The sequence below is a fragment of the Pangasianodon hypophthalmus genome, chromosome 20 (genome assembly GCF_027358585.1).
Source record: "Pangasianodon hypophthalmus isolate fPanHyp1 chromosome 20, fPanHyp1.pri, whole genome shotgun sequence".
NCBI classification, from domain to species: domain Eukaryota; kingdom Metazoa; phylum Chordata; class Actinopteri; order Siluriformes; family Pangasiidae; genus Pangasianodon; species Pangasianodon hypophthalmus.
The window spans coordinates 1,851,068-1,875,437 of NC_069729.1; the positions used below are offsets into that span (position 1 = coordinate 1,851,068).

The 24,370-nt window shown below is 40.1% G+C and overlaps 1 protein-coding gene across 2 annotated transcripts in view; it reads left to right on the top strand.

The window, feature by feature from the left end:
- The window catches only part of slc38a3a (solute carrier family 38 member 3a), a 45,507-nt gene extending 21,398 nt beyond the window's left edge, over positions 1-24,109 (top strand). For both annotated transcript variants that reach the window (XM_026935298.3, XM_026935300.3), the window contains 12 exons: positions 6,752-6,825; positions 7,458-7,550; positions 8,485-8,566; positions 12,018-12,100; positions 12,293-12,351; positions 14,004-14,171; positions 15,435-15,514; positions 16,702-16,802; positions 18,480-18,604; positions 19,384-19,528; positions 19,658-19,761; positions 19,943-24,109. In XM_026935298.3, coding sequence (XP_026791099.2) covers positions 6,752-6,825; positions 7,458-7,550; positions 8,485-8,566; positions 12,018-12,100; positions 12,293-12,351; positions 14,004-14,171; positions 15,435-15,514; positions 16,702-16,802; positions 18,480-18,604; positions 19,384-19,528; positions 19,658-19,761; positions 19,943-20,047 — 1,219 coding nt within the window. In that variant the 3' untranslated portion in view covers positions 20,048-24,109. The remainder of the gene's footprint in view (positions 1-6,751; positions 6,826-7,457; positions 7,551-8,484; positions 8,567-12,017; positions 12,101-12,292; positions 12,352-14,003; positions 14,172-15,434; positions 15,515-16,701; positions 16,803-18,479; positions 18,605-19,383; positions 19,529-19,657; positions 19,762-19,942) is intronic.
- Positions 24,110-24,370: the final 261 nt, after the last annotated feature.

A 24,370-nucleotide genomic window follows, 5' to 3' on the forward strand; every position in this document is an offset into this window, starting at 1 on the left:
ATCGAGCTCCAAGTGGCCATAATGGCCTCATCAGGATATGAACAAATTTGTTTGCAAACCGTTCGCAGGAGCGTTTACACAGGAAGTTTGATGTTCATGAAAATCCATTTAGGAAAAAAATGTTTCTGTAAATTTACGTATAAGGAGACTCACTAATGTGAAACTCGGGTGCTTCAAATCATATAATTGTCGATGAGTTACTGCGATTTTATATACTCCTTACAGTTTAAATCTCTTATTGATATCAATTATGTATCGATCATTTTGTGTCTGTTTTTCATCTATGAAGGATTTTTCTTTGGACAATAAAATACATCCTGAAACTTTAAAGTTAAACCAGTACAAGCTTCTACAACTATTATATTTTTACACTCACACATCTTGATTTTGTAATCGTGTAGCTCTTGGCCTTTACTGGGCAGAACGAGCAGGAGTTGTTCCACATCTTTTCTAGAAGAAGCTGCCTGTTCAGAAACTTTTAGAGGTTTCGGGAGAAAATGTACAGCTGCTATCAGTTGTCTGAATAAATGATTAACTTTTAGGTTCGTCCTGATGCAATCTCCTTGCTCTCCTAGTTTCACAGATATTGGCCAAAACCCCAATCAGTTAAAAACCCGGGACAGTTTTTATGAGTGAAGGCTCATAAATAAGGTACATCTACATTTACCTTTTACCCAAAGTGACTCACAGTCTCTAATTTTTTGGAGCAGGCTCAGGGTAGCGTGAGAACATGTGACCTCCTGCAAAAACCCCACACTTTTTTTAATACGTCCAGTGTCTTGGCTTTGGCCCCATCGCTTGTTTGTCATGAAGGTAGCGTAGCCGCCGGAGCCGGGTTCAGTTCTCCTGCCTGCGAGTAGGCCATAAGCCCCTGCTAATGCTGTTTTTATTAGGAATACACATGGATTGTGGGATTTAATTTTCCAGCTGACCTTTAGCATTCGGTGTTCCACAAGCTGGCCGTCTGGGAGACGTGTATCCGTGCCAGCTAGCGTAATCTAGAAGGTATCACCATGCTAATTCTTCAGGTTAAAGGTGTTGTGTGTGATTTGCTCTAAACGGTGACAGACGGCATGTTTGCTTCCCTCAAATTCATTAAGAAATCTCTAACTCGCAAGGTCGTGTAATCGGAGCAGCTTTTGATATGATTTTAAGTTTGCAAAAACAAATTATAAAAAGATTTAATTAGAGACCAAGTGGCATTTGAAGGTTTTTTTAAGGGTAAACATTTCCCTAATTGTGAAGAAACTCACTTTCAGAGTCACAGCATAATACTATAACACTTCCCCCACTCGAGTGATAATCTCCCACTTAACACTGCAATGAAAGAAAGAGCATGCTGATGTACATGCTTTTTTAAAAGAAGTGAAAAAAATCCAAGGCTCAAGTTTAATTCCGTGTAAGAAATCTTGATGGAAAGTAGAAAAAGCATTCTGCAGTATAAATTTACAATAATACACTTTGAAGGTCTTGATTTTAAAAAAAAAGCGATACAGAACATGAATAATGAGATGATCGAGCCCTATTTAGACGGCCGTAGGGTAAATTTTTTAATTATTCATTGCGATTTTATTTCTGTGGTGATTTAACACTTGTCACAAGGCAGCTTTAGAGAAATCTGGATATAGAACACTGAGTCACATATCAATCAGCTTCATTCACTCGATTTGTAGATATATTAAATACAGCGTATGAGCAAGAGTTTAATTTCGTGACCTCCATGCAGGAAGGCTGATTGAGTGATGCTACTCGCACAGATGGAAACTTCACGCTGTGTCTTTAAGCAGTAAAAGCCGGGAGATCTTCCTTGGCATTTAGGAGTGTTGAATTATGCAGAACGAGGGTGGGGGTCTGGTCACGGAGAGAAGATATGAAACCATGGACTGGAAAGATGCATTTTTAAAGCTGATGGTATTTTAGTGTTTTGGTAAGCGACCTGTGAGAATTAATAGCAGCATTAGTGATATTTAGTTTTGTAGAGAATAAGAAAGCGAGGCTGAGGTGGTGCTGTTGCTCACCTCGTCGTGATTCACCTCGTGTGCTTTAGCTTGGCGTGTCACGCTGAATCATAGCAGCGCGTCCCCTGAGGCGACAGGGTCCTACATACCGCGCTGTCTGAGCCTCACGACTCTCACAATTACACAACACGACTCATGATCCTTACAAGCAACGACTTAGTGCAGCACAGTGTAATAAAGAAAAGCCGTGTGACCCGGTCCTTCTGTCACTGTGGAATACTGTGATCCAGAGGCTGAGCTTTTACTTCAGGTCTCGTCTTAGATTTACTCCACTGCTGGTATAAAAAAATTACAATGTCTGCCACATTTTATCACCGTTTAACATATTATTATGATATTGGATGTATAAATACTCTGGATATCTGCATCTGTTTATTGGAGAGCATTTTGAAGGAAAATGAATTGTGGTGGACCACCATGACATCTTATACCCACGTGACATCACACAGCCAGTCATGTGTCTCCATACTGAAGAAAAGTCTCTTTTCCAGCAGGATATAATGTCAAAATCTTTACACACACATCAGTGTGTTTGGGATATATACTGGCCATTTTATAATATATAAAAGATAACATAATCTTTCCTAAAATTATTGAGATGATGGCCTCTGACAGTGGTAATAATTACATTACTCCACCTCTTCATGTAAATAAATCCCATCCAAACAGCGCTAAAGCTAGTATGGAGGTGATGCGAGGAATGAGGTGAAGTTTTATGTTTTAGTTGCGAGGTGGGGTTTCCATGGATCGGACTTGTTTGTCCAGCACATCCCACAAATTCTGGATTGGATTGAGATCTGGGGAGTTTGAAGGCCAAGTCAACACCTTGAACTCTGTCATGTTCCTCAAATCATTCCTGAACAGTTTTTGCAGTGTGGCAGGGAGCATTATCCTGCTGAAAGAGGCCACTGCCATTAGGGAATAGCGTTGCCATGAAGGGGTGTACTTAGTCTGTAACGATGTTTAGGTAGGTGGTACGTGTCAAAGTAACATCCACATGAATGTCATTGCCATTAATAACACAAAACAGCACAAATGATAAAATTATGAAATTTATGTGATTTTAAGGTTCCTCCTCTACAGCAACTGAGACTCTGATGCCTAGAAAGTCAAGAAAGACTTGCAGGTACATAATGTTTTTAAGATGTAGCGCCGATTCAGACCCAATCGTGTGGTTAAGGTTAGTGGTAGTGTATTATTATAGTAGTATAATTATTATAGTAGTGGCTAATAGATAATAAGGTGCTAACTTGCCACCAGTAGCTTTTCTTCCTGATTAGCAAGGCAGGAAACAGTCCCCAAAAAGCGTTCACTTAGCCTGGGCTGGCCTGTCTGACTCCTGCACTCTCAGACTGAAAATCTCATTCACAAAAAGAAGAAGAAGAAAAGACAGAGAGCAGAGTTGAATTGGGGGTGAAGACGTGCTTGGCAGAAAGCTTGTCGGCCCGACTCCTGCCAAAGTCATCAAGACTCTCTGTAACTGTACAGAAAGACCAAGAGAATAAGAGAGAGAGAGAGAGAGAGAGAGAGAGAGAGAGAGAGAGAGAGAGAGAAGTCTTATTTGTAAGCAGGAGGAGAAAACAGTGTGCTTCAGCCTTCCAGTTAGAGCGGCTTGTCCAGATGTGGGCAGCTGGAGGCTGGAGACTGGTGTGATATTTTTAGGATACATACTTGTCATCGTATAAACACTTTCAGCCTGTCTGATTTTCTTTTTATAGAAACTTGTTAAAATGTGGAAAAAGGCTTCCAGTTATTTTTGTCATTAGCTGCTAAACCTCAATCAGATATAAGAAGAATAAAAAAAAATTATGTCTAGAAGCTCGTCTCTTGTCTGACGTATTAATCACTGTGTCACTGAAGGTGCCGGGTCTTAAATCTTATATGTTTTTATCTTATAAATATGATCTAATTGTATACTCAAGCCCTGATTTACAAAAGTTGCATGTCTGATAAAACGTGCAAGCTGGTCTACTAAAAGAGGATTGTGTTTTTTCACATGAATAAATTAACACGTGTTGGCCAGTTCTGCTTGTTTTCTTTAATGAATATGCAGTTTGGGATTTTTCTATCCAAAAGTGTAACATAAAGGACGGAGTTGATGCAAATCAATTAATTATCAATTAATAGGTTAGCAATCGCAGTGTGAGTCACTTAAGTAACAAAGATTGTGCGTGTAAATTAATACCACCACAGGACATGTATTAAATTTTGTACAAACCTGGTTCAGCCATTTGATAACAATTGTTTTGAGTAAAGTTTTATTAAAGTTTGTCTCTGTGTCTGAAAATGATGATAGTTTCTCATAATTATGAATTTATTTTACAGTAAAGTTGGTTTTGTGTTATATATGATGCAATTCTAATTTATGTCACACTTTTAAGGGTTTCATTTTACCTTCATACTTTTCCAGGAGTTTGCTTTGAGATCAGGAGTTTGCTTTGAGATCAGGAGTTTGCTTTGAGATGGCTATTGAGAAAAAAAAAAATTTAAATATCGTTTCCGCCCCTTACTTTAGATACGGGCTACACGCCCACTAATCGGGTGCCACATTATTTGGGATTATTAGCACCTGAGGGGCTTAAAGTGTGTTTATTCGTGTTAACCAGGCAGCGGTCAGGATAAAGGTAGACGCAAATAGAAGAGACCAGGAGCAAAGACAAGATTAGGAAGTGCACGGCTTGGTAATGCATACAATCATGCAATACTTTGGAAACAGACAGGGCATAAATACACACGCTAGTCAGGGCTAACAAACAGGCGAGACTCATTAACTACCACAGCAACAGGGAGACCAGAACAGAAAACACTGACCTGTTAGATCACTGTTTTCTCTCTGCAGAGATTGTGTCATGTTTTATCTAAGAACTATTAGGCACTATGTTTTGTCACATGGTTTTGTTTAGAGGAGCTGTAACCACGCCTCTTTCGACTAAAACATGTCGTAAATTCATTTGTTAGCAAAACCTCAGCGAAACTAAATACTGTGGTTTGTAGAGTAGACTACTGTGTCAGGAACATTGTTTTTTTAAGTCGGGGTCAGAGTTCACGCCACACATTCATGCATAGATTATTTAAAAACATATCCAGATTCTTTAGATGTTTTTCATTACTTAAAATTGCATGTCAATTGAATTTTTATATGATATGAATATCACTTATATTTAAAAAAAAAATAGTAAATGGATGGGCCGTGTGTAGGAATACCATGCATAAAAAAAGATAAAATATATCTGAAATAATAATAAAAAAATCTTTCAGTGTGTTAATTAAACAAAAATCTGTTAAGATTCAAGTCTAAAATATTTAACATTGATGATCAAAATTATAAAAAAATTTTTTTTTACTTTTTTAAAAACAGAATATAGCAATATTCTTGATGTAACAACTTTATACAGTTCAGGAGTGATGCATGATGCAGCTGAATTAAAAATCTATTTTTAAATAAATCTAATTTTAATTAAAAAACTAAACTAAAATGGAGTCTGACACACACACACACACACACACACACACACAAAAAATCAAGTCTTGAGACTGATTTACGTTAGATTACAAATGATCTGAAGATGACTCATCTTATATTTTCCTTAAAACATTCTCCATATTGAAACGATTCTCCATAAATCTTGACGCTATACATGAAAGGTTTTTCTCTGGAGATGAACATCCTGTGCTTGGATCTGACGACCTCAGCTGCGTACCGGAGCTACAACAGCACAGATAATGAGATAATAACCCTTTAACGTAGTGCTTTTGTTGTATTACTGCTCTCTGTTGGGTTTCTCTCAATAATCCTTAGTGAGTGTAAGTGATTAAACACAACGTACACTCTGATTATTAAACTCCAGACGTTAGAGTGTAACAGAAACAGTAATGACGCTGTGAACTGCGAGCTCCAGCGCGATTAAATCAGCTCCCGACGATGAGAGCGAGATCGTTACATCCTAATGAGCTTTTCCTCTTCTGTAGAGTGGCTAAAGGAATACATGATTTTATCTGATTATTGTTTTTCGTTTAGCGAGCAACGGTTATGATAGAGATGGCACCGATCTGATACACAGGATCAGTATCAGGCTGATATCTGCAACAAATGGTGGATCGAATATCGGAGAAAATAAATGAATAAATATGATCTGATCCTGTAAAAAGAGAAAAAATTGGAATAAGGTTTGAACAGCTAAACAGGAAAGGTAAAGGATAACACGTGCTTCCTTCGAGACATGTGAAGCCAGCCAACCGTGTCTTTTTTCGAACTTCTGTAACACACTCAGAGGAAGCGCTATCAGCCCTCTTTCACATACACAAGCTCACAAAAGCCCACGATTGGCTAGTGTGGCTGTGATTGACAGGGGAAAGAGAGTATGCCCCTCCCACACAGAGAACACGGTCAGTTTTGCTCCCTTGGACTTCTGGTTACAGATGGCTGTGGCAGTGTCACGATTCGAACTTGCGATCGCATGACAATAGAGAGACTTTTTCTGTCTGAAACTTTTTTTTTAAAGACTCTTGTATTTTTGTTAGGATTGATTTGTATTATATTTATTATATTTATTATATTTGCAGTGTGACTGATTTTTGTGTGAAAGCTGCGGTTTTGCGTAAGCCGTGTTTTTATTAGTAATGTGTTTTTTTCTTGTATTTCAATTTAAAAAATCATTTTAACACTTAGTTTAACACTCTAGTTTATAATATTAATCAAACTTATGAGCTTGTTAACGGCGTGTGTGTCTCAGGTTCCTCCTGACGGCTGTGGCGTGTCTCTCGGCCTACTCCATCCACCTGCTGCTCAAGGCCTCGGGCGTCGTCGGTGAGTCCCATGTCTGATCTCAGACCAGTTTGTGTATATATTGCCAAAAATGATATCACGATCTAAAGCAATCCGGCTCGAATATAAGCCGATTCATTCATTATTAACAGTGTTATCATTTTAGAGCGCACCATGTCCATTACGATAATGACTTACGTGAAAGTGGTTAGTGTTAAATGAGCTGAATGTGCAGGACTGAAGAATGGGAATCGGTTTGTACACACTGCAATCAGACATTACAGTGCGAGCAGAACGGACAGCTCTCTCTCTCTCACAATCCCGAACAATCCCAGGGATGGAGTTTACTCAGCCAGCGCATGAATGCTGGGGCTGGAGCTAAAAATAGCTGCCATGCTTCACTGACTGTGGCTGTCTCACCTCACACTGACATCATCGTCTGGGCTAAAGCAGGAGGGTTCACGGAAAAAATAAAAGCATTCAAAAAAAAAATCCACAATTTTGTGTAAGGGCTTTTTATTAGCGTGTGTTTTGATTTATTAGTTGATTTCTATGCATCCATAAATGGGCTTGAATGAGTGCTTCGAGTACTTGCTTTGTCCTCATTCAGTGTGCACGTATGTGTGTGTGTGTGTGTGTGTGTATGTGTGTGTGTGTGTGTGTCTTGCCTGCAGGTATCCGTGCATATGAGCAGCTGGGTTTTCGAGCGTTCGGTACGCCAGGCAAAATGGCCGCCGGCATCGCGATCACGCTGCAGAATATCGGAGGTGAAACCACAATGTCATACGGTCACAGCAATCATGTACATGATACAGCACACACACACACACACACACTCACACACACATATACTTTCTAAGAGAAAATTAAGGCAGAAGATAAATAGCCCATGTCCATTTAGACTGAAATCAAACCTCGAGTGTTTCTCTTTCCATTTTCCTTCTTCTTTTCTTTCCTCTTTCTATAAACACTGACTTATTTGTGAATGGGTACAGTGTGAGCATCACCTGAGCTACGTTTTTTCCATGTCAACAAAAAAAAGTGCTCCAACCAGGGATTTTTCTGAAAAAAAAAGATAGCATCCAAAGAGAAGTGAAATGATTAGGAAGCCACATCCATGATTAAACAAACGAGCGATCCTGACATGACACATTTCACTTGCGGTATATATTTTCCACATGGGCTTTGCGTGCGCATGGTCAAAGCTGTGTCAGACCTTCATTTTGCTTCGATAAATCACGCATTTTTGCATTAAAAATTTCGTACGCACACATACAATTTGTGCGCATACCTCTGCTGTTGCTAAAGGAGCGCCCTGCTTTATTTCTTATCAAAGGATTAAACTTGTCCCTGCAGCAAAACACCATCCTATATCACAACAGCTAAGGATGCTTATTCTCTGTTTATATTTATTTTCCTACAATTGTCCTTTTTTTAGGAATTTTATCAGTCGAATTTTGAAGTCCACAATGAGATAAAAAGCCTGGCCGCTGTCTGGGAGGGATTCACACACGTTTATACAGGATAAATATAGAAATGTGATTCCCTTGATTTTAGTGACATTTACTTCCAGGATAATAATCACAACCCCCTGTGGTAGGGGTGTGTATGCCAGATTAAAGTGTGTGTGTGTGTATGTGTATATGTGAGACGGTGTTTGATTTGTCTCTCATGATTGTCTTCTCTCTCTCTCTCTCTCAGCCATGTCCAGCTATTTGTATATAGTGAAGTATGAATTTCCTCTGGTGATTCAGGCCTTTCTCAGGGTGGACACACCATCTGAGTAAGTGTGTGTGTGTGTGTGTGTGTGTGTGTGTGTGTGTGTGTGAATGTGTGTGTGTGTGTCAGTCTGTGACAATGAAACTTAGAGTACAACTTTCAATTTCCAGAAGCTGCATTGCTGCATCTGGACAGCATTGTAACCATAACATCATTTTTCTGTTTATAATAAAATATAAAACATTTGAAATTATTATTAAGCCCAATGACCGAGTCAAATCTGTTCAGTCTGAGAGAGTCTCAGTATTTACAATCCGGCGGCGCCGATCCAGAGAGGGCGGTTCTGTGGTTATGACTGGCTCCCAGAACAGGACGGAAGAATGCATTTCTCTTATGAAGTATGACTGGAGTGACCTGACATTTGATCTTTTCACACACACACACACACACACACACGCTCTCTCCTGCACTCCTGCACTTGCATCTGCCTCAACTACCATTCCTGACAATTTCCACCTTTTTTGTGGAAACACTAAACAAAATGCGGAATGGTTGGCAGGTCTGGAATAATATAATATGATATAATAGGTGATAAACATCACTGGATATCATGGCAATGTAATATTGTGTATGTAGGGACGATAATATTTTTATATTGCTTAAGCCTAGTACATGACAATTTCCACGAAGACGTCCGCTCCTCAAAGTCGTCCACCTTTGAGCGAATCGTTCTGGGCATGCTTCTCTTGTGAAGATCAATCACAGGTCACGTAGTGTGATCGTCCGCAGCATCAGTCCAGCTGCCGTGTGCATGACATGACGTGAGAAGCCTGTGTATGACGTCCGTTTTATCCCTGAGCGCAGGATCGACTCGAGAATCCTGGAGCTGTGACGCTTAACCAGTCAGATTAATTAGTCCAACCCGCACGAATCATTCCCTCTGTGTAACTTTACTTACTGATTCACCTGTGTGTGTGTGTGTGTGTGAGTGTGTGTGTGTGTGTGCGAGCTTTCTCCCAGACTCCCTGAGGCTTTGTGAGTCAGACACAGCAGGCCAAAAGAAACAATCTGTCTCACAAATGCAGAGTGTGTGTGTAAGATTGTGTGCGTGTGTTTGTCTGTTGAAGGTCAGATAGCGGGTAGGCACAGCTTGGTGTGTGTGTGTGTGTGTGTGTGTGTGTGTGTGTTTGTGTGTTTGTGTGCGTGTGTGCGTGTGTGAGTGAGTGAGTGAGAGCGGCAGGCAGATGGCAGATGCACCGAGACACTCGGAAGGGCATCTCAGACGAAACGTCATGGAAACGACCTGTGAATGTCTGCAGTCTCTTTGCATATTCACTCCAGGACCAATGAGGAGCCTCGCGGAAGAGGAGAGGGTTATGAAGGATGCAGACGGTTTCCATAGCGATCGTTTACTCTTAAATCCTCCGTCAACATGAGATCAAATGTCTAAAAAAAAGTATTTGTGATGCTTCTGTCAGACTTTATTGATAGTAACGAAACCGATCCGAACTGAGGGGGCGTGTCAGATCTCAGAATGACTGATAATGAAAATGAAAAAAAAACTGAAGTACTTGTTACTTTGTGCTGCGTTTATTATTCAGATTGTGAAATAAAATGGTGCAAATGCAGGAATGTCATTTCCACAAATGAAGAAAATGTTTCAACTTTTAAATGAAGAGACCAAAAAATTTCTTTATTTTGTAGTTAATAGAAGCTACAGCAAAAAGTCGAAGTGTGTGTGTGTGTGTGTGTGTGTGTGTGTGTGTGTGTGTGTGTCTCACCATCTGACTCATCCACCTGCACACTTGAGACTGGAAGAGTCGCAGAACATAACACTTTTCCTCTCACTTACACACGCATACACACACATACACACGACACCCTGCTGCTCGGTCTAGACGCTTAATTATAAAGCATCATTTTCACTTCTTTCTCACCAAACCCAAGTCCGCCTCCTCCTCCTCTCCTCACACACACACACACACACACACACACTCCTCCTCCTCTCCTCGCACACACACTCCTCCTCATGATGATGGAGTCTCTCTGTGTGTTGTTGCTTTCAGAGCATCTCAGCCTGACACTCGTTTCCTGTTGCAGGTCGTGATGTGGCAGGTCACCGTGTTTCCTTTGGCCTGCTGTGATGGGAGAGCTGAGTGAGGCTGACCGAGGGCAAATAATCAGCTTAAGGGCTTTAGAGAAGGGGAAGAGAGACAGTGGGGGGGCGGGGTTCTGTTCTGAAAGAGGACTGTGAGATTCGGGTCGGACCGCTGAGGTCTGTGTAGAAGCCATTTCACTTTCCCATCGAAAGCTCCAGGATGACAGAATTAAAGCACTCGACCCAACTGAGACTGACAGACACAAAGGCCACGCCTCCTTTGCTGTGACTGACAGACACAAAGGCCACGCCTCCTTCACTGTGACTGACAGACACAAAGGCCACGCCTCCTTCGCTGTGACTAACAGATACAGAGGCCACGCCTCCTTCACTGTGACTAACAGATACAGAGGCCACGCCTCCTTCACTGTGACTGACATACAGAGGCCACGCCTCCTTCACTGTGACTAACAGATACAGAGGCCACGCCCCCTTCACTGTGACTGACATACAGAGGCCACACCTCCTTCACTGTGACTGACACACAGAGGCCACGCCCCCTTCACTGTGACTGACATACAGAGGCCACGCCTCCTTCATTGTTACTGACAGACACAAAGGCCACGCCTCCTTCACTGTGACTGACATACAGAGGCCACGCCTCCTTCACTGTGACTGACACACAGAGGCCACGCCTCCTTCACTGTGACTGACACACAGAGGCCACGCCTCCCTCACTGTGACTAATACATATCCACTCTTTCACACACTGTCCTGAACAATCGCTGTGTTTGCAACTTTTTGAGGAATTACACGGTTCTGTGATGATCCTTAACGAGAGCTGCAGAGTTCCTGTTTGAGTTTTCGCTGTGCAGAGGCTGTGAACATTAACACAACTGCACTAATGATCAAATATTTCATCATGCAACAAAATGACAGTGGCACGGCAAACATGGAGCAAGACCGAAGCTGTTTATGAACACTTTGTCTTCGTTGCACAAATATGATGCGATTTTATTTTTCATTCTGTAAACTCCCACAAGGTTTATAATCTCCACTGGCGTAAAAACAAAAGAGTCACGCTGACTTTTAACAGTTCTGATACAAATCATTATTTAGAAATCAGTTGTTAGCTGTTCATTCAGTGCACATTTGACTAATCAGCTCCGTTCTAATAGACCTTCATCCACAGAAAAAAAAAAAAGCTCTCATACAGGAACTCCACTCGGGCCTGCTTCAGAGCTCCAGGGTTCTTAAAAAGGTTCCTGTGTAATATTGAGATTGTGATATTTATAACTTGATGTTTTTGTTTCCTTTCCTTTCTCTCACTCTTAACACTTCTCCTCATTGTCACATTGCTTTATTTATCCCTCCTGCATTCTCTCTCTCTCTCTCTCTCTCTCTCTCTCTCTCTCAGGGAATGGTATCTGAACGGTAATTACCTGGTGGTGATCGTGTCCGTCTGCGTCATTCTACCTCTGGCTCTGATGAAGCAGCTGGGTGAGTCGCGATCCTCATTTTTAAACATTTGAAAATTCATTCTATTGAATTGTAAAATACAAGCAGGACAAAAGTGGAGCTTTAATATTCAGTAGGTGTTCAGTACCTCTTCTGTACATATTAATATGCATTGGAATGATGTTATGAATGTTTCTCATCCTGTGTGTGTGTGTGTGTGTGTGTGTGTTTCAGGCTATCTGGGCTACACCAGTGGGTTTTCTCTCAGCTGCATGGTCTTCTTCCTTATCGCAGTATGTCCTTCATCCCACTCTCTCTCTCTCTCTCTCACACACACACACACACACACTCACACACACACAAACGAGCACAGCCCGAGGGTTCCCACGTGTGTGTAAAATGATTCAGAATGAAATGCTTTTCCCTGAGCAGTGTGCTGACAGTGTGAGAGTTAAACATCTGATTAGTTCAGCTTTCAGAATCTTTCCACTCAGCCTGACAATTAAATATTTTCATCACCTCCTAGTGTGTGTGTGTGTGTGCGTGTGTGTGTGTGTGTGTGTACGTGTTAGCATGACTCATTTTGTGTGCGTATGTGCACACTTATGTGTGTGCATGTGTCACATTTGCTGTTCTCTCACTCCCTGACTCACTCTGTGTGTGTGTGTGTGTGTGTGTGTGTGCACGTATGTTTGCATTTATATGAAGTTGTGTTGATGTGAATATGCATCTCACTCTCCTCTTCTCTTCTCTCCTCTCTTCCTACTAGAGAAAATACCAACCTACACACTTGCTATCAGCTAAAACATATAACAAAATAAATAATTTGTTCTATAATGAATAATTTATTGATGCAACACTTCTGCAAAAACATTTGTTAATACGCTTTTGTTTACATTAAATCATTTCATTCAATCATTTCTTAAATAAAGTTTATGTCTGCATGGCCGTCTCCTTCTCCTGAAAAACGACATGCACTCCTGAGCAAGAATAATGGGCCAAGCCCTAAATGGCTATCTCCTGGTTATCTAATGTAGGTTTTGTGTCTAGAAGATGTGTTAGAAAGCCATTGCTGTCTCAGAAAAACATCAAAGACAGAATGAAGTTTTGGTTCAGCAGAGTTGTGTGGAGTGATGCACCACAATCTGAGCTGCATGGTGGTGCTCCAGAGAGGTGTCTTCTGAAGATCTGGTGAGAAATACAAGAGTGAAAGCACCTCTTGCACACTGAAGCATGGAGGAAGAGGTGTCATGGTGTGGGACCTTTTCAGCTGCTGCTCCTGGTGAGCTGCTTCACTGTGAAAAGTCAGTTAATGCTTTGGAATACAGGAGAAGATCGCAGGAAAGCTTGCTTCCAACAACTGAAAAGTTGTTTTCTAAAGAGGAACAATCAGATGCTTTTGGATGTCCTGCTCACACTGCAAACACCACCAAAAAGTGGCTTGAGAACGGGTCCATCAGGCTCATGGTTTGGCCTGGTCAGAGTCAGATGTGAACTTTATAAAGAATATTTGGTCTCACATTAAACACAAACTAACTTGTAAACATTTTTCGACAACATTGACTCTTCTTTCTGTAAAAAGCTGTTTGCAAGTTTACACACAAGGCTTTTAAAGAACATTTAAAGAAAGCAAAGGGAAAATCTATCCCGTACTCAGGTACTTTATCTATTTGTTTAATTCTTGCTAAATTCCTGACCAATGGTTTGTTATTAGGCCCATTAAAAGTTTAATATTTTACCATTTTGGGCTTGGCCCATTTCTTTGTCCAGGAGTGTATGCTGATTTTCTCCTACGTTTAATGCCACACTGACGTTTGCAAAACACTTCTGTGCACTACATAAACCAAAAGGATGACTTTCAGTAACAGAAGAATAAGTAGTTGGTAGAACTTCTGGATAGATGGATAGATGAATAAAATAAAGTCACACACCATTCCTCTCGCAGGTGATTTATAAGAAGTTCCACGTGTCGTGTCCCTTCACCGACTTCTCCTCCTCCAATCGGACGGCGGGGTTAAACAGCAGCGGCGTGGTGGTGGAGCACAGCGGGGTCACCATGACTCCTGAGGACGATCCCTCCTGCACCCCTCGCATGTTCAACCTCAACATACAGGTCTCTCTCTCACACACACACACACACACACACACACACACACACACACAGGGTCCTATAAGGCTTCTATGTATAGTTAAAGATTTTTTCTTGTCAAATTTCAACAAAACCACACATGGAGGACAAAGTGCTAGTGAAAAATGAGCTTGTTAGTGAGAGATTATGAGGACTTCATGACAATTTACGACATGTTGATTGGAAAATATTTAGTTGCCAATATTCCAGTGTTGCAATGGAACTGAAAATAACTACGTGTGTATTTTTGGGATGTTCACCGCCTGTGTAGAGTCAAGTCGCACGAGCAGCTCAAATTCGGTTGATTTTCTGCCTCCAACGCTACAATGAAGAAAAACAACGTCCTCATTGCCAGAGTTACACTAAACCCTATTCCATCTGCATTACTGAGAAGAACACATCTGATCTAGAGAGCGAGCTAGGCTTGTTATTTATCCAAAACGAGGTAGAACTGGTAAGAGTGTTGTTATGGTTACAGTGTGTACATCGCATGAGCTGTTTTTTTTTTTATATCAACACAAAAGGGACTCCGGCCAACGATTATTCTATTAAAAAAAGTGTTTCTGAAAGGATAAGGGACCCTTGTGGGATTCTGTATAGAGCTGAGTGTTCTGTACCACTGGAAGTATTTTTGTTGTCTAACAAAGCAGAGTTTTTGGGAACTTTACCATCCTGTGGTTTTAAAGCTCACTGTTAAACAGTGAAGCTATATTATACAGAGAAGCTAAAGAGTAAAGAGCTGACATTTACATCCTTCTCCTATTCATTCATCTGTTCCTTCTGTCTCTCTTAGAAACAAGAAACCAAGAAACATCTTTCTCCGTCTGTCGCTTTCTCCGAGTTCACAGAGTTCAGCCAGAGTTCAAAGCTTAATTATTAAATCTTATTTATCCTTTAGACTTGCACTGAGTATCACACAGAACTACACGGGCATCACACATGCATGTTCTTCTGTTACTGGTGTATCTGAGTGTGTGTGTGTGTGTGTGTGTGTGTGTGTGTGTGTGTGCTTCCACATGCCAGTATTAGCATCCCAATAGGATGTTCTGTGAGAATCCGTAGCCCAGGGCACAGGACTGGCATCCCAAATCAGCCCACAATTAATCGCCTGAACAATTATCCCTCTGTGAAGTGCCTCGTCTGTAACGCTCTATAAAGTGGTGGGCTGTTAGTTAAGGAGTTTGTAGTGGAAGCCTTGGTAACCATGGTGACGTGTCATTCTTTTTCGTGTGTGTGTGTGTTTTCCAGACAGCCTACACCATTCCCATCCTGGCGTTTGCGTTCGTGTGCCACCCGGAGGTGCTGCCGATTTACACCGAACTGCGCAAGTAGGTGCCTGAGGAGCTCTCAGATCCGAGATCAGTCCATGAGAATGTCGCTGTGCTGATCTGAGCTGAGCTCCATGAGAATGTGATGATGTGAATGCCTGAGCATCGTGCGTCCCGCTGACCTCATTTCAGTCACCATGCGTCATGCAGCGAGTGTGTCCTGACTCGTCTAAAAACACAGAATCACGTGAATTTCCTGCAAGCTGCAGTGGATCAGAGCACACAGACACAGGACCTGAAAAAAGAACAAAAACAAAATTATGGCTGTGCGATAAAAATGATAACCATAATTATTTCACTCTTTGTAAACTATTCTGTTAGTTATTATGTAAGGTATAAACTGATAAAGCATACAGCGTGTCATTCTTTAATAAAATGAAAAATTGTAACTGCAAATTGCTGTCATATAAGAGCAATAAAACACTTCAGGATGTGCTGTTAGAGGAAAATAATCACACTTCAGAGCGGTAATGCCGCTTCATTCCACTCTTAGACCACAGCAATTCGCCAACATTGCAATTTTTTAATTTTATTAAGGAGCAACACGTTAAACTTTTTATCCGTTTATAGTTACATTTAATGTTGCGGAGCGTCCATGAAACAAGTTAGTTCCTGTTCTCGCGTATGTTATAGCAGCTATAAACAGTTGTTCCTTCACCAGCCGATCTCTTTTCATTCTTTTGAAGTTAATAAGACAAAAAAAACAGTTATGTTACAGAGAAACCTCAAAGAAACCTCAAAAACAAGCGTAAACTCCTCTGTCCTGAAGAAGTTTTTAAACAATTCTACCACGGCTTGTTAAAAAGCACTGACACTAGAGCCTCCTTCCGTAAGAAAACATCTAAATAAACGACTCCTTAACGTCACACGTCTTTTTAATCTGTTTATGTGGAGTGTCTGCCGTACAAGTCCCTGTGAATGAGCTGTTATTATGACATATAAACCTGAGCTACTGTCAGAGCTGCTGTCATAGAAACTTAATCAACACCTTCTGACCAATCAGAATGATTCTCATTTAACAGTGGAGGAGCTGCGTTTTATTTACCGTAGATCACGTGAGCAGCTGATGATCAGTCACCGTAGATCAAGGCCTAAGGAATTACTCGACATTTTGTAAGAGAGAGAGAGTGTGTGTGTGTGTGTGTGTGTGTGTGTGTGTGTCACATCCAGTTATTCTCTGATTTCAGCCCCACCAAGAAAAAGATGCAGCATGTGTCCAACATCTCCATCGCTGTCATGTACGTCATGTATTTCCTGGCTGCGCTGTTCGGATATCTGACCTTCTACGGTGAGGAACACACGCACCAGCTATGTCATATCATATCCCCTTTTCTTTTCTTTCTTTCCTTTCTTTAAAAGTGGAGAATGCTTAATGTGACATGGCAAAGGTTAAAGAATGGCATGAGATTGTTGATTTTGCATGGGGTTGCTGCTGACTTTTCCTCTTAAATCTCTACACACCAGGAGGAACAATTCAGACCAAAATTAAAAAAAAACAAAACAAATAAGCCAATTTTTTTCTCCTTTATTCTAAAAATAGTCATTTAATGGAGGAGGAAACTTTGCTGTCGGAAGTTTGCTTCTTTCTGGCTTAGAACATTATTTTTTTTTTCATGTTCTACATATTTTCAGGTTATTTGTACTAGTAATAATAAAAAAACATCTGTTGCACCTTTAATTAATTAAGATATCATGAGAATTACATTTAAGGCCAGTGACACTAAACTATGTTCTGAGGAAGATGGAGCTGCCACTGTTTTTGTCCATTTTTAGACATAACAGTGTGTCTTACAGTTTCAGAGAGTTTGTTTGAAACATTGAAGGACTCCACAAAGACACTGCTGTGTGATTTGCACACATTAAACTGGTGGCTAAGCTTCACTGGACTGCTAGCTAAATTAGCCTTGAATATTCAGTGAAAAATTTGCCGTAAGAAGCAAAACTATGGGCAACAAAAGTGTTTTGACTGATTGACTGCATCACATTAAACACTTTGGCTAAACAATACAGCGAATTAGTTTGTGATATTTACTTTTTTAACACATTAATTATGGTTATATTGAAATATTTGTGATGTGTTTAGTGATTGTTGTGCTAATTTTTGTTATTGCTGTTAGAGCTTAGAGGTTATGAGTCACGATGACGTCACATTGTTATAGCGAGCGCATTATAATGGAGTTTAATAGCAGAAAACTGTAAAATATCTCAAACATAAGTGATAATGCTCAGGTTTCGCTGTTAGCTCCTAAAAACTAGAGCTTCTATTCTTTTTCAGCGGCGTTCAAAGTGATATTAATGAGAAATCTAGTGTAGAAGTAGTGGAGACGCTGGAGCAAAACACAGGACTTGAAGTCCCAGAATGCAATGCAGCTACACAACGTATTGAGACTCAGCTCAGCTAGTTAGTGATGTACGAGATGACGAGCGATGGCGATGGCGATGACGGTGGTGTTAGTGTGAAAGATGAAGCTTCAGAAGCTGATCTGTTTGAGCAGATTGTACAGATGAGGAGGTGAGAGAGCAGGAAAGAGTAAATCACTAAAGCGCCGCTGCATCGCTCACTGTCAGCAGGTAGTCGAACGGCATTGTGGGTAATGTAGGTTAACCAAAGTGAATACTGAGGAAGATGTCTGTCAGTGAAAAAAAGTTAAAAATAAAGAAAGTCAGCTCAGTATTTCAATATAAAATAAATCCTGGATGCCATTAAAGATCATCTTAATTATAAGGATTAATATGAAAGTAGTTCATAGTGGATTTTTCCTTTAAGGATGAATTAATTTGTCTGATGTCTGAGTAATATTGTTGTTTTAAATTGGGTAACGTGGTATCACTGCTCCATCTAGTGGTCAGAAGAGAACAGGACACCATTTATTTCTCCACACTCTGTGGAGGAAACATAGCAGATATTGCTTTATGCACATTCTGTGACCATTGTGTGTGTGTGTGTGTGTGTGTGTGTGTGTAGATAAGGTGGAGGCTGAGCTGTTGCACACCTACAGCAAGATCGACCCGTACGACACACTGATCCTGTGTGTGCGCGTGGCCGTACTGACCGCTGTCACACTCACCGTACCCATTGTACTGTTCCCCGTGAGTCAGCAATCACACACACACACACACACACACACACACACCCACACACACACAGAGACAGAGAGAGAGAGAGAGAGAGAGAGAGACTCTTCTTGAATCCTGCACCATAAGGAAGGCATAACCACTTCATAAACATGTCATTGAAGAATCATATGCTGTCATGACAGTAGTGTAACAATGTCATGCTAATGTTTACACTAGATGTTATTTTCTGCTAGTTAGTGTATATGATAAACGCTACAACAAGCACTTTATTTCAACTGTCATAACACGAGACGACAGACACACCTCATGTCATGGGCTATAATGTCTAGTGGTATGTTACGGATAAGTATAAATAAGTATAGAACTGTTCATGACATTATTCATAACCATTTTAAAACAATTTATTTAAATGCATGTCGTATGAAGTGTTATAACAGTTTATATCCAGTGATTTACTACGGGTCTGTTCATGATACTTGTTATGACGCATACTTAATGATTACTGTTATAACAGGTGATGACATAACATTAAGTCATTATGACTTGTCATGATGTCATGAGAAATTATTATGTGGCATAAGACCAGAGCATTTATAACGTGTACGCTGTTGTGTGTTATGAAACTTGTCATGAAGTAATTGTGAGAACTTCAGGATCTGGAACATGACACTATTATGTCGTTGGACAGCGTATAACATCTTCCAAAACGCGTTTATGATGGGGTTATGTCAGCCTTGTGATGCAGGGTGTTAATCTGTGTGTGTGTGTGTGTGTGTGTGTGTTTTGTGCAGGTGAGGCGAGCCATCCAGCAGCTCTTCTTCCCCAACAAGACGTTCTGGTGGCCGAGACACATCGCCATCGCCATCCTCCTCCTCACCACCATCAACCTGCTCGTCATCTTCGCCCCCAACATCCTCGGCATCTTCGGGGTCATAGGTCAGTCAGGCCACTTAAACCGAGACACAGCTACAGGGTGTTTTACACGGCATGGTGCGTTCTAGTAAAAATGTGTATGCCAACGTGTGTGTGTGTGTGTGTGTGTGTGTGTGTGTTTGCTCCGTACAGGTGCTACATCTGCTCCGTGTCTCATCTTCATCTTCCCAGCTGTGTTCTACATCCGCATCGTTCCCAAAGAGGAGGAGCCTGTGCGCTCAGTGCCCAAAATCCTGGTGAGAATCCACGAACACAGTTGTTAATCAAACACATTTGGAGTAAAAAATATATACTGTAAATTATAATTAGTGCTAAACCTTTCCTGTAACTTTAAGCAATGCTTCATAGTCTCAGACTACTCTCTCTATCTTTCTCTCTCTCTCTCTCTCTCTCTCTTTCTATCTTTCTCTCTCTCAGGCTGCCTGTTTCGCTGGTCTGGGTGTCCTGTTTATGATAATGAGCCTGAGCTTCATCATCATCGATTGGACGTCAGGGAGCAGCAAATCGAATGGTGGTCATTAGGCCACGCCCACATGTGTTTTTTTTTCCTTTTTTTTTTTTTTACATGTCTTCTGTGTGTGTGTGTGTGTGTGTGTGTGTGTGTGTCTGGTGTAATCCTCTGCCAGGGCCTGTAGTGTGTGTGTGTGTGTGTGTGTGTGTGTGTGTGTGTGGGTGATCTCTCAGTGAAACGTCAGCATCAGTACAGCAAGTATTACTTACCAAATTTTTGTGCGTTTGTATATGTGTCTGTCTGTCAGGCAAAATAACCCTGGATGATGACGATGATGATGATGACGATGATGATGATGATGATGATGATGATGATGATGATAATGATGACTCAGTAGTGAGAGCAGTGATATGTGGACTCACACACTTCCTGCTAGATAATATTCTTGCATTTTTCTCCCCTCAAACTGACCCTTAACACAAATTTAAACTAAACCAGTCCAGTTTGCTACATTGGCCTGATTGTGACCTCTGCCCTTTGACCTTTGACCCCAGGTACAGAAAGACCTGGGGCCACCAAAGCAGGGTACTTATTCAAGTTGATAAGGATTACCCCGATGGGAGAGCTGTGTGTTTTCGATAGTGTAGGTGCTTGTCCCTTTCGATGACTTTCTCTCTCTCTCTCTTTCTCTCTCTCTCTCTCTGTCTCTCTCTCTCTCTCTCTCTTTCTTTCTCTGTCTCTCTCTCTCTCTTGATGTGGCAATAATCTCTGCAACAACCGAGAAACACTGGAGTGAGAGGTCGTTGCCATGACAGCGCCATATACATATATATATATATATAAGTAGAGCACATTAACCCTGTGACACAATATGCAAACTGTAAATAACCTGCATCAGCAATTTTTTTTATATGTATGGATTTATGTATATATCACAGAGTATATGGATAAATATACAGCTATATGTGATAGGGATGTGTTTGATATCTGCCCAAGAGCACATCGTTCCTGTAATTTAATCGCTCTAGATTATTAAAAAAAAAGGCACATGAAAAACTGAGGAAGAACGATCTACTGCAGAGCACAAACAGAAAACACAGATTTTTTTTTTCTTTGACCCTAAGACTGAATGTAAAGTTGGGAAAGGAGTGTATACAGAAAGTACAAAGTAAATATAAAGAGCAAATAAAAAAAAAAAAAAGTTTAACATGCTAAACTGACAGGGTTTTCTCCTCCAGTGAAGACACGACAGGACTGTGTGAGAGGTGTAGGAGAGAGAGAGAGAGAGAGAGAGAGAGAGAGGATAGGTATACAGTAGAAAAACATTCCAGGATGGATGAGTCGAGAGCTATAACCTCGCTGCTGCAACCTTTTGCTCGCTCTTTCTATATCGATTCCGTGTGTCGTTGTCACATGCTCATGCTCATGAACTCACGGAGTCGTGGAGATTTTCGCTCTGTCAATCACGCAGACTTGAAGTGATACAACTCCTAAAAAAAAACGCATCACAGCGCAAAGATCACACTGTGGTGTCTTATACCACAGTGCTGTTGAATTCTGGATTGTGATTGGTCAGCAGGTGTTGATTACTTTTCTATAACAGCAGCTCTGACACTTCACTAATAATAACCGGATTGCAAAACGTGTAATTGTTGATATGGTGAAGTTAACATTTAAATGTAAATTTAACATTTATGGAAGGAGTCTCCAGTGTCAGCGCTCTGTAACAGTCAGAGGTAAAGCCGTAACTTTATGTTTTTTGTCTTAATAACTTAGAGAGAGAAAAATTAGAGGCTGATGAGGGAACGACTTTTTATAGCTGCTGTAACATTTACTCTAAATGGATAAAAAGTATGACGTTCTTTTATAAATGAAAAATTGTAGTCGTTGGAAAGTTGCTGTGGTGTAAGAGGAATAAAACACTTTTGTACATGCTGTTATAGGAAAAGAATCAACTTCAGGGTAGTAACAGTAACTCCGCTTCTTTACTCCACCTGGTCGTTGATTATTTTGCTATAACAGCATGACACGGAGTGTTTTATTTCTTACGTAACATGTAAGAGCCTGTCAGATTCAACAGACCACTTAATCTTGGTTTTGGGGGCGGGGCATGTAGAGATGGGAGTGTTTCTAATTTGCATATTCAGAGAATCTGGATTGATTGCTGAAAGGGGAAAAGTTCGGCGCATTTTTTCGGTGTAATGACATTTTATGGGGTTTTCAATCAGGCTTTGGGTGCTACTATGACATCTTAATATTTCTGAAAACAGACAGGACATGATTTTACAATAACTGTCATACACTTAGGAGCATAATCCGTATTCACTTCTCTTCTGGTTCGAAATCTTCAGGTCGCAGCAACATAAAGAACCAGATGGTGTTTAACAATAAGGCAAATAGTTTGCTTCAGATAAATCGTTCTAATCCTGATCAAGTCACGGGAATAATTCTGGGAATGAATTTCAGAATTAAAGCGAGTTATTTAATCATGAGCATGATCGTTGGATAACGACTGAACACAGTAGCTTTAGCACTTTCTGCTACAAAGCACAATTTAGAGCCATTAAAACACTTAACCTACTATGGAGACCAACTATATGATTAAAAATCTATAATATATTTTATAGGCAGAGTTCTACAGCCTTTGTACTACTAAATGTTTGTAAGAAAGGTGTGTGTGTGTGTGTGTGTGTGTGAGTTTAACCTCTTGGATATATAATCTATATGCTCTATAGAGTGCTGAAGGTGTAGTATAACACTCAATACATATGAGACGTGTGTGTATTTACACCCGTGGTACTTTTTCACTAGTCGCTGTAGTCGTGTTCGGTGATTAGACAGATCATTAGATGGATCGAAGTCTTAAACGTGTCTTTGTGTCCCGTGTCAGTGGTTTAAATATCCAAGCTGCTGGTGTGTGTGAGGTGAACATACAGTCACACACTGCAAAAGCAAGAGGAAATGTCTTGAATATGGACAAATGTATGTAATATTTCATATGATCATATTATTATTAATCAAATATTAGACTATTAACCCTATTTCTAGACATTTTTTTTTATTTCAAGCTTTAATCTGTTGTTCTTAATCTATTGGCAGATAATTTTGATTATAAATGCTCGAAATAAAAAAAGATCTGCCAATAGAACAAGACTATTTCACTTTTGAAACGAGAAAAAATATCTGGAAATACTATAGAAAGGGTTTTTTTGTAATCCCATAATAAGAAATGCTAGATACCTCTGACTATATTCAAGCTATTTTTCACTTTATTTTGCAGTGCCATTATATTAATAATAAAAATTCCAGCATTATGCGCTTAAAACCTGTGTAGTAGCACATTTTTAATCCCAGTGTAAAGTCTTGTATTTAAGAAGCACAGAAAAGTAAATAAAATATGAAATAAAGTACAAATGAATATGTTTATAGATCAGCTCTTGCATCTGCAAATGATTATTATACACATTTATTCAGGGCTTGAGGCAAAATCATCCCAGAGAGCAGTTTTATTTCTTTATGAATATATTTTTGATTAACTCTAATATTCATGTGCCTGTATATTTTCATATCAGGATCGTTGTTGTTTTAACTGCAAGTGTGACAGTATAATATATAACCTCAGTACAGGCTCAGTTATGAAAGATTTATTAGATGATGTTGAGCTGATGTTTTATTAGGACATTTATGAACAGGTTTAGGTCATGTGTTTAAAAAATGGAGTGACTAAAAGTGTTTTTATTTTCTAGCAGTGTATTTGTGTGTAGTAAATGTGTCGACTTAATCTCTGTATTCTTGACTTAATGAAGCGTGTGTGTGTGTGTGTGTGTGTGTGTGTGTGTGTGTGTATACGAGTTCATGACTGACATGTTGGCATTTATATATGATGAAAATAATGATGACAATAATGATAAACCCTTTATATCCCTCGTGTAGTTTGTACACTGTAAATAGGCAGAGGTTTAGTCTGATGATTAAAACAAGCTATAATAATTTTTAAAAGTGCTTTTTTTTTTTAAGTAATAAAAAGCCAGTTAAATGTCTTTTATTTTTCTTTATTCCTCATATATTGAGTACATGGCTGGCGGGTATTGTACTGTAAACGATGTTGAAATAAATAAAAATAAAGAATGAAAGCTTCCTCCTCCAGTGCTTTTATTTCTCTCACCTTTTTTTTTTGTTATGACAAATTCTGTCATAAACAACTAAAGTGCTGAATATAAGCAGGTGCCCATTTTATATCATTTTCATATCATAATTTACTGCATTTCATGACGTCACTGATTCACGGAGGTGTTTTTCCAGGATTCGGCCACAAGGGGGCGGCAGAGAAACGCACATTTTACATCTTCTGGCTTAACTTCAGTCCAGTTGTGGCAAGAGTTAGCATTAGAGAA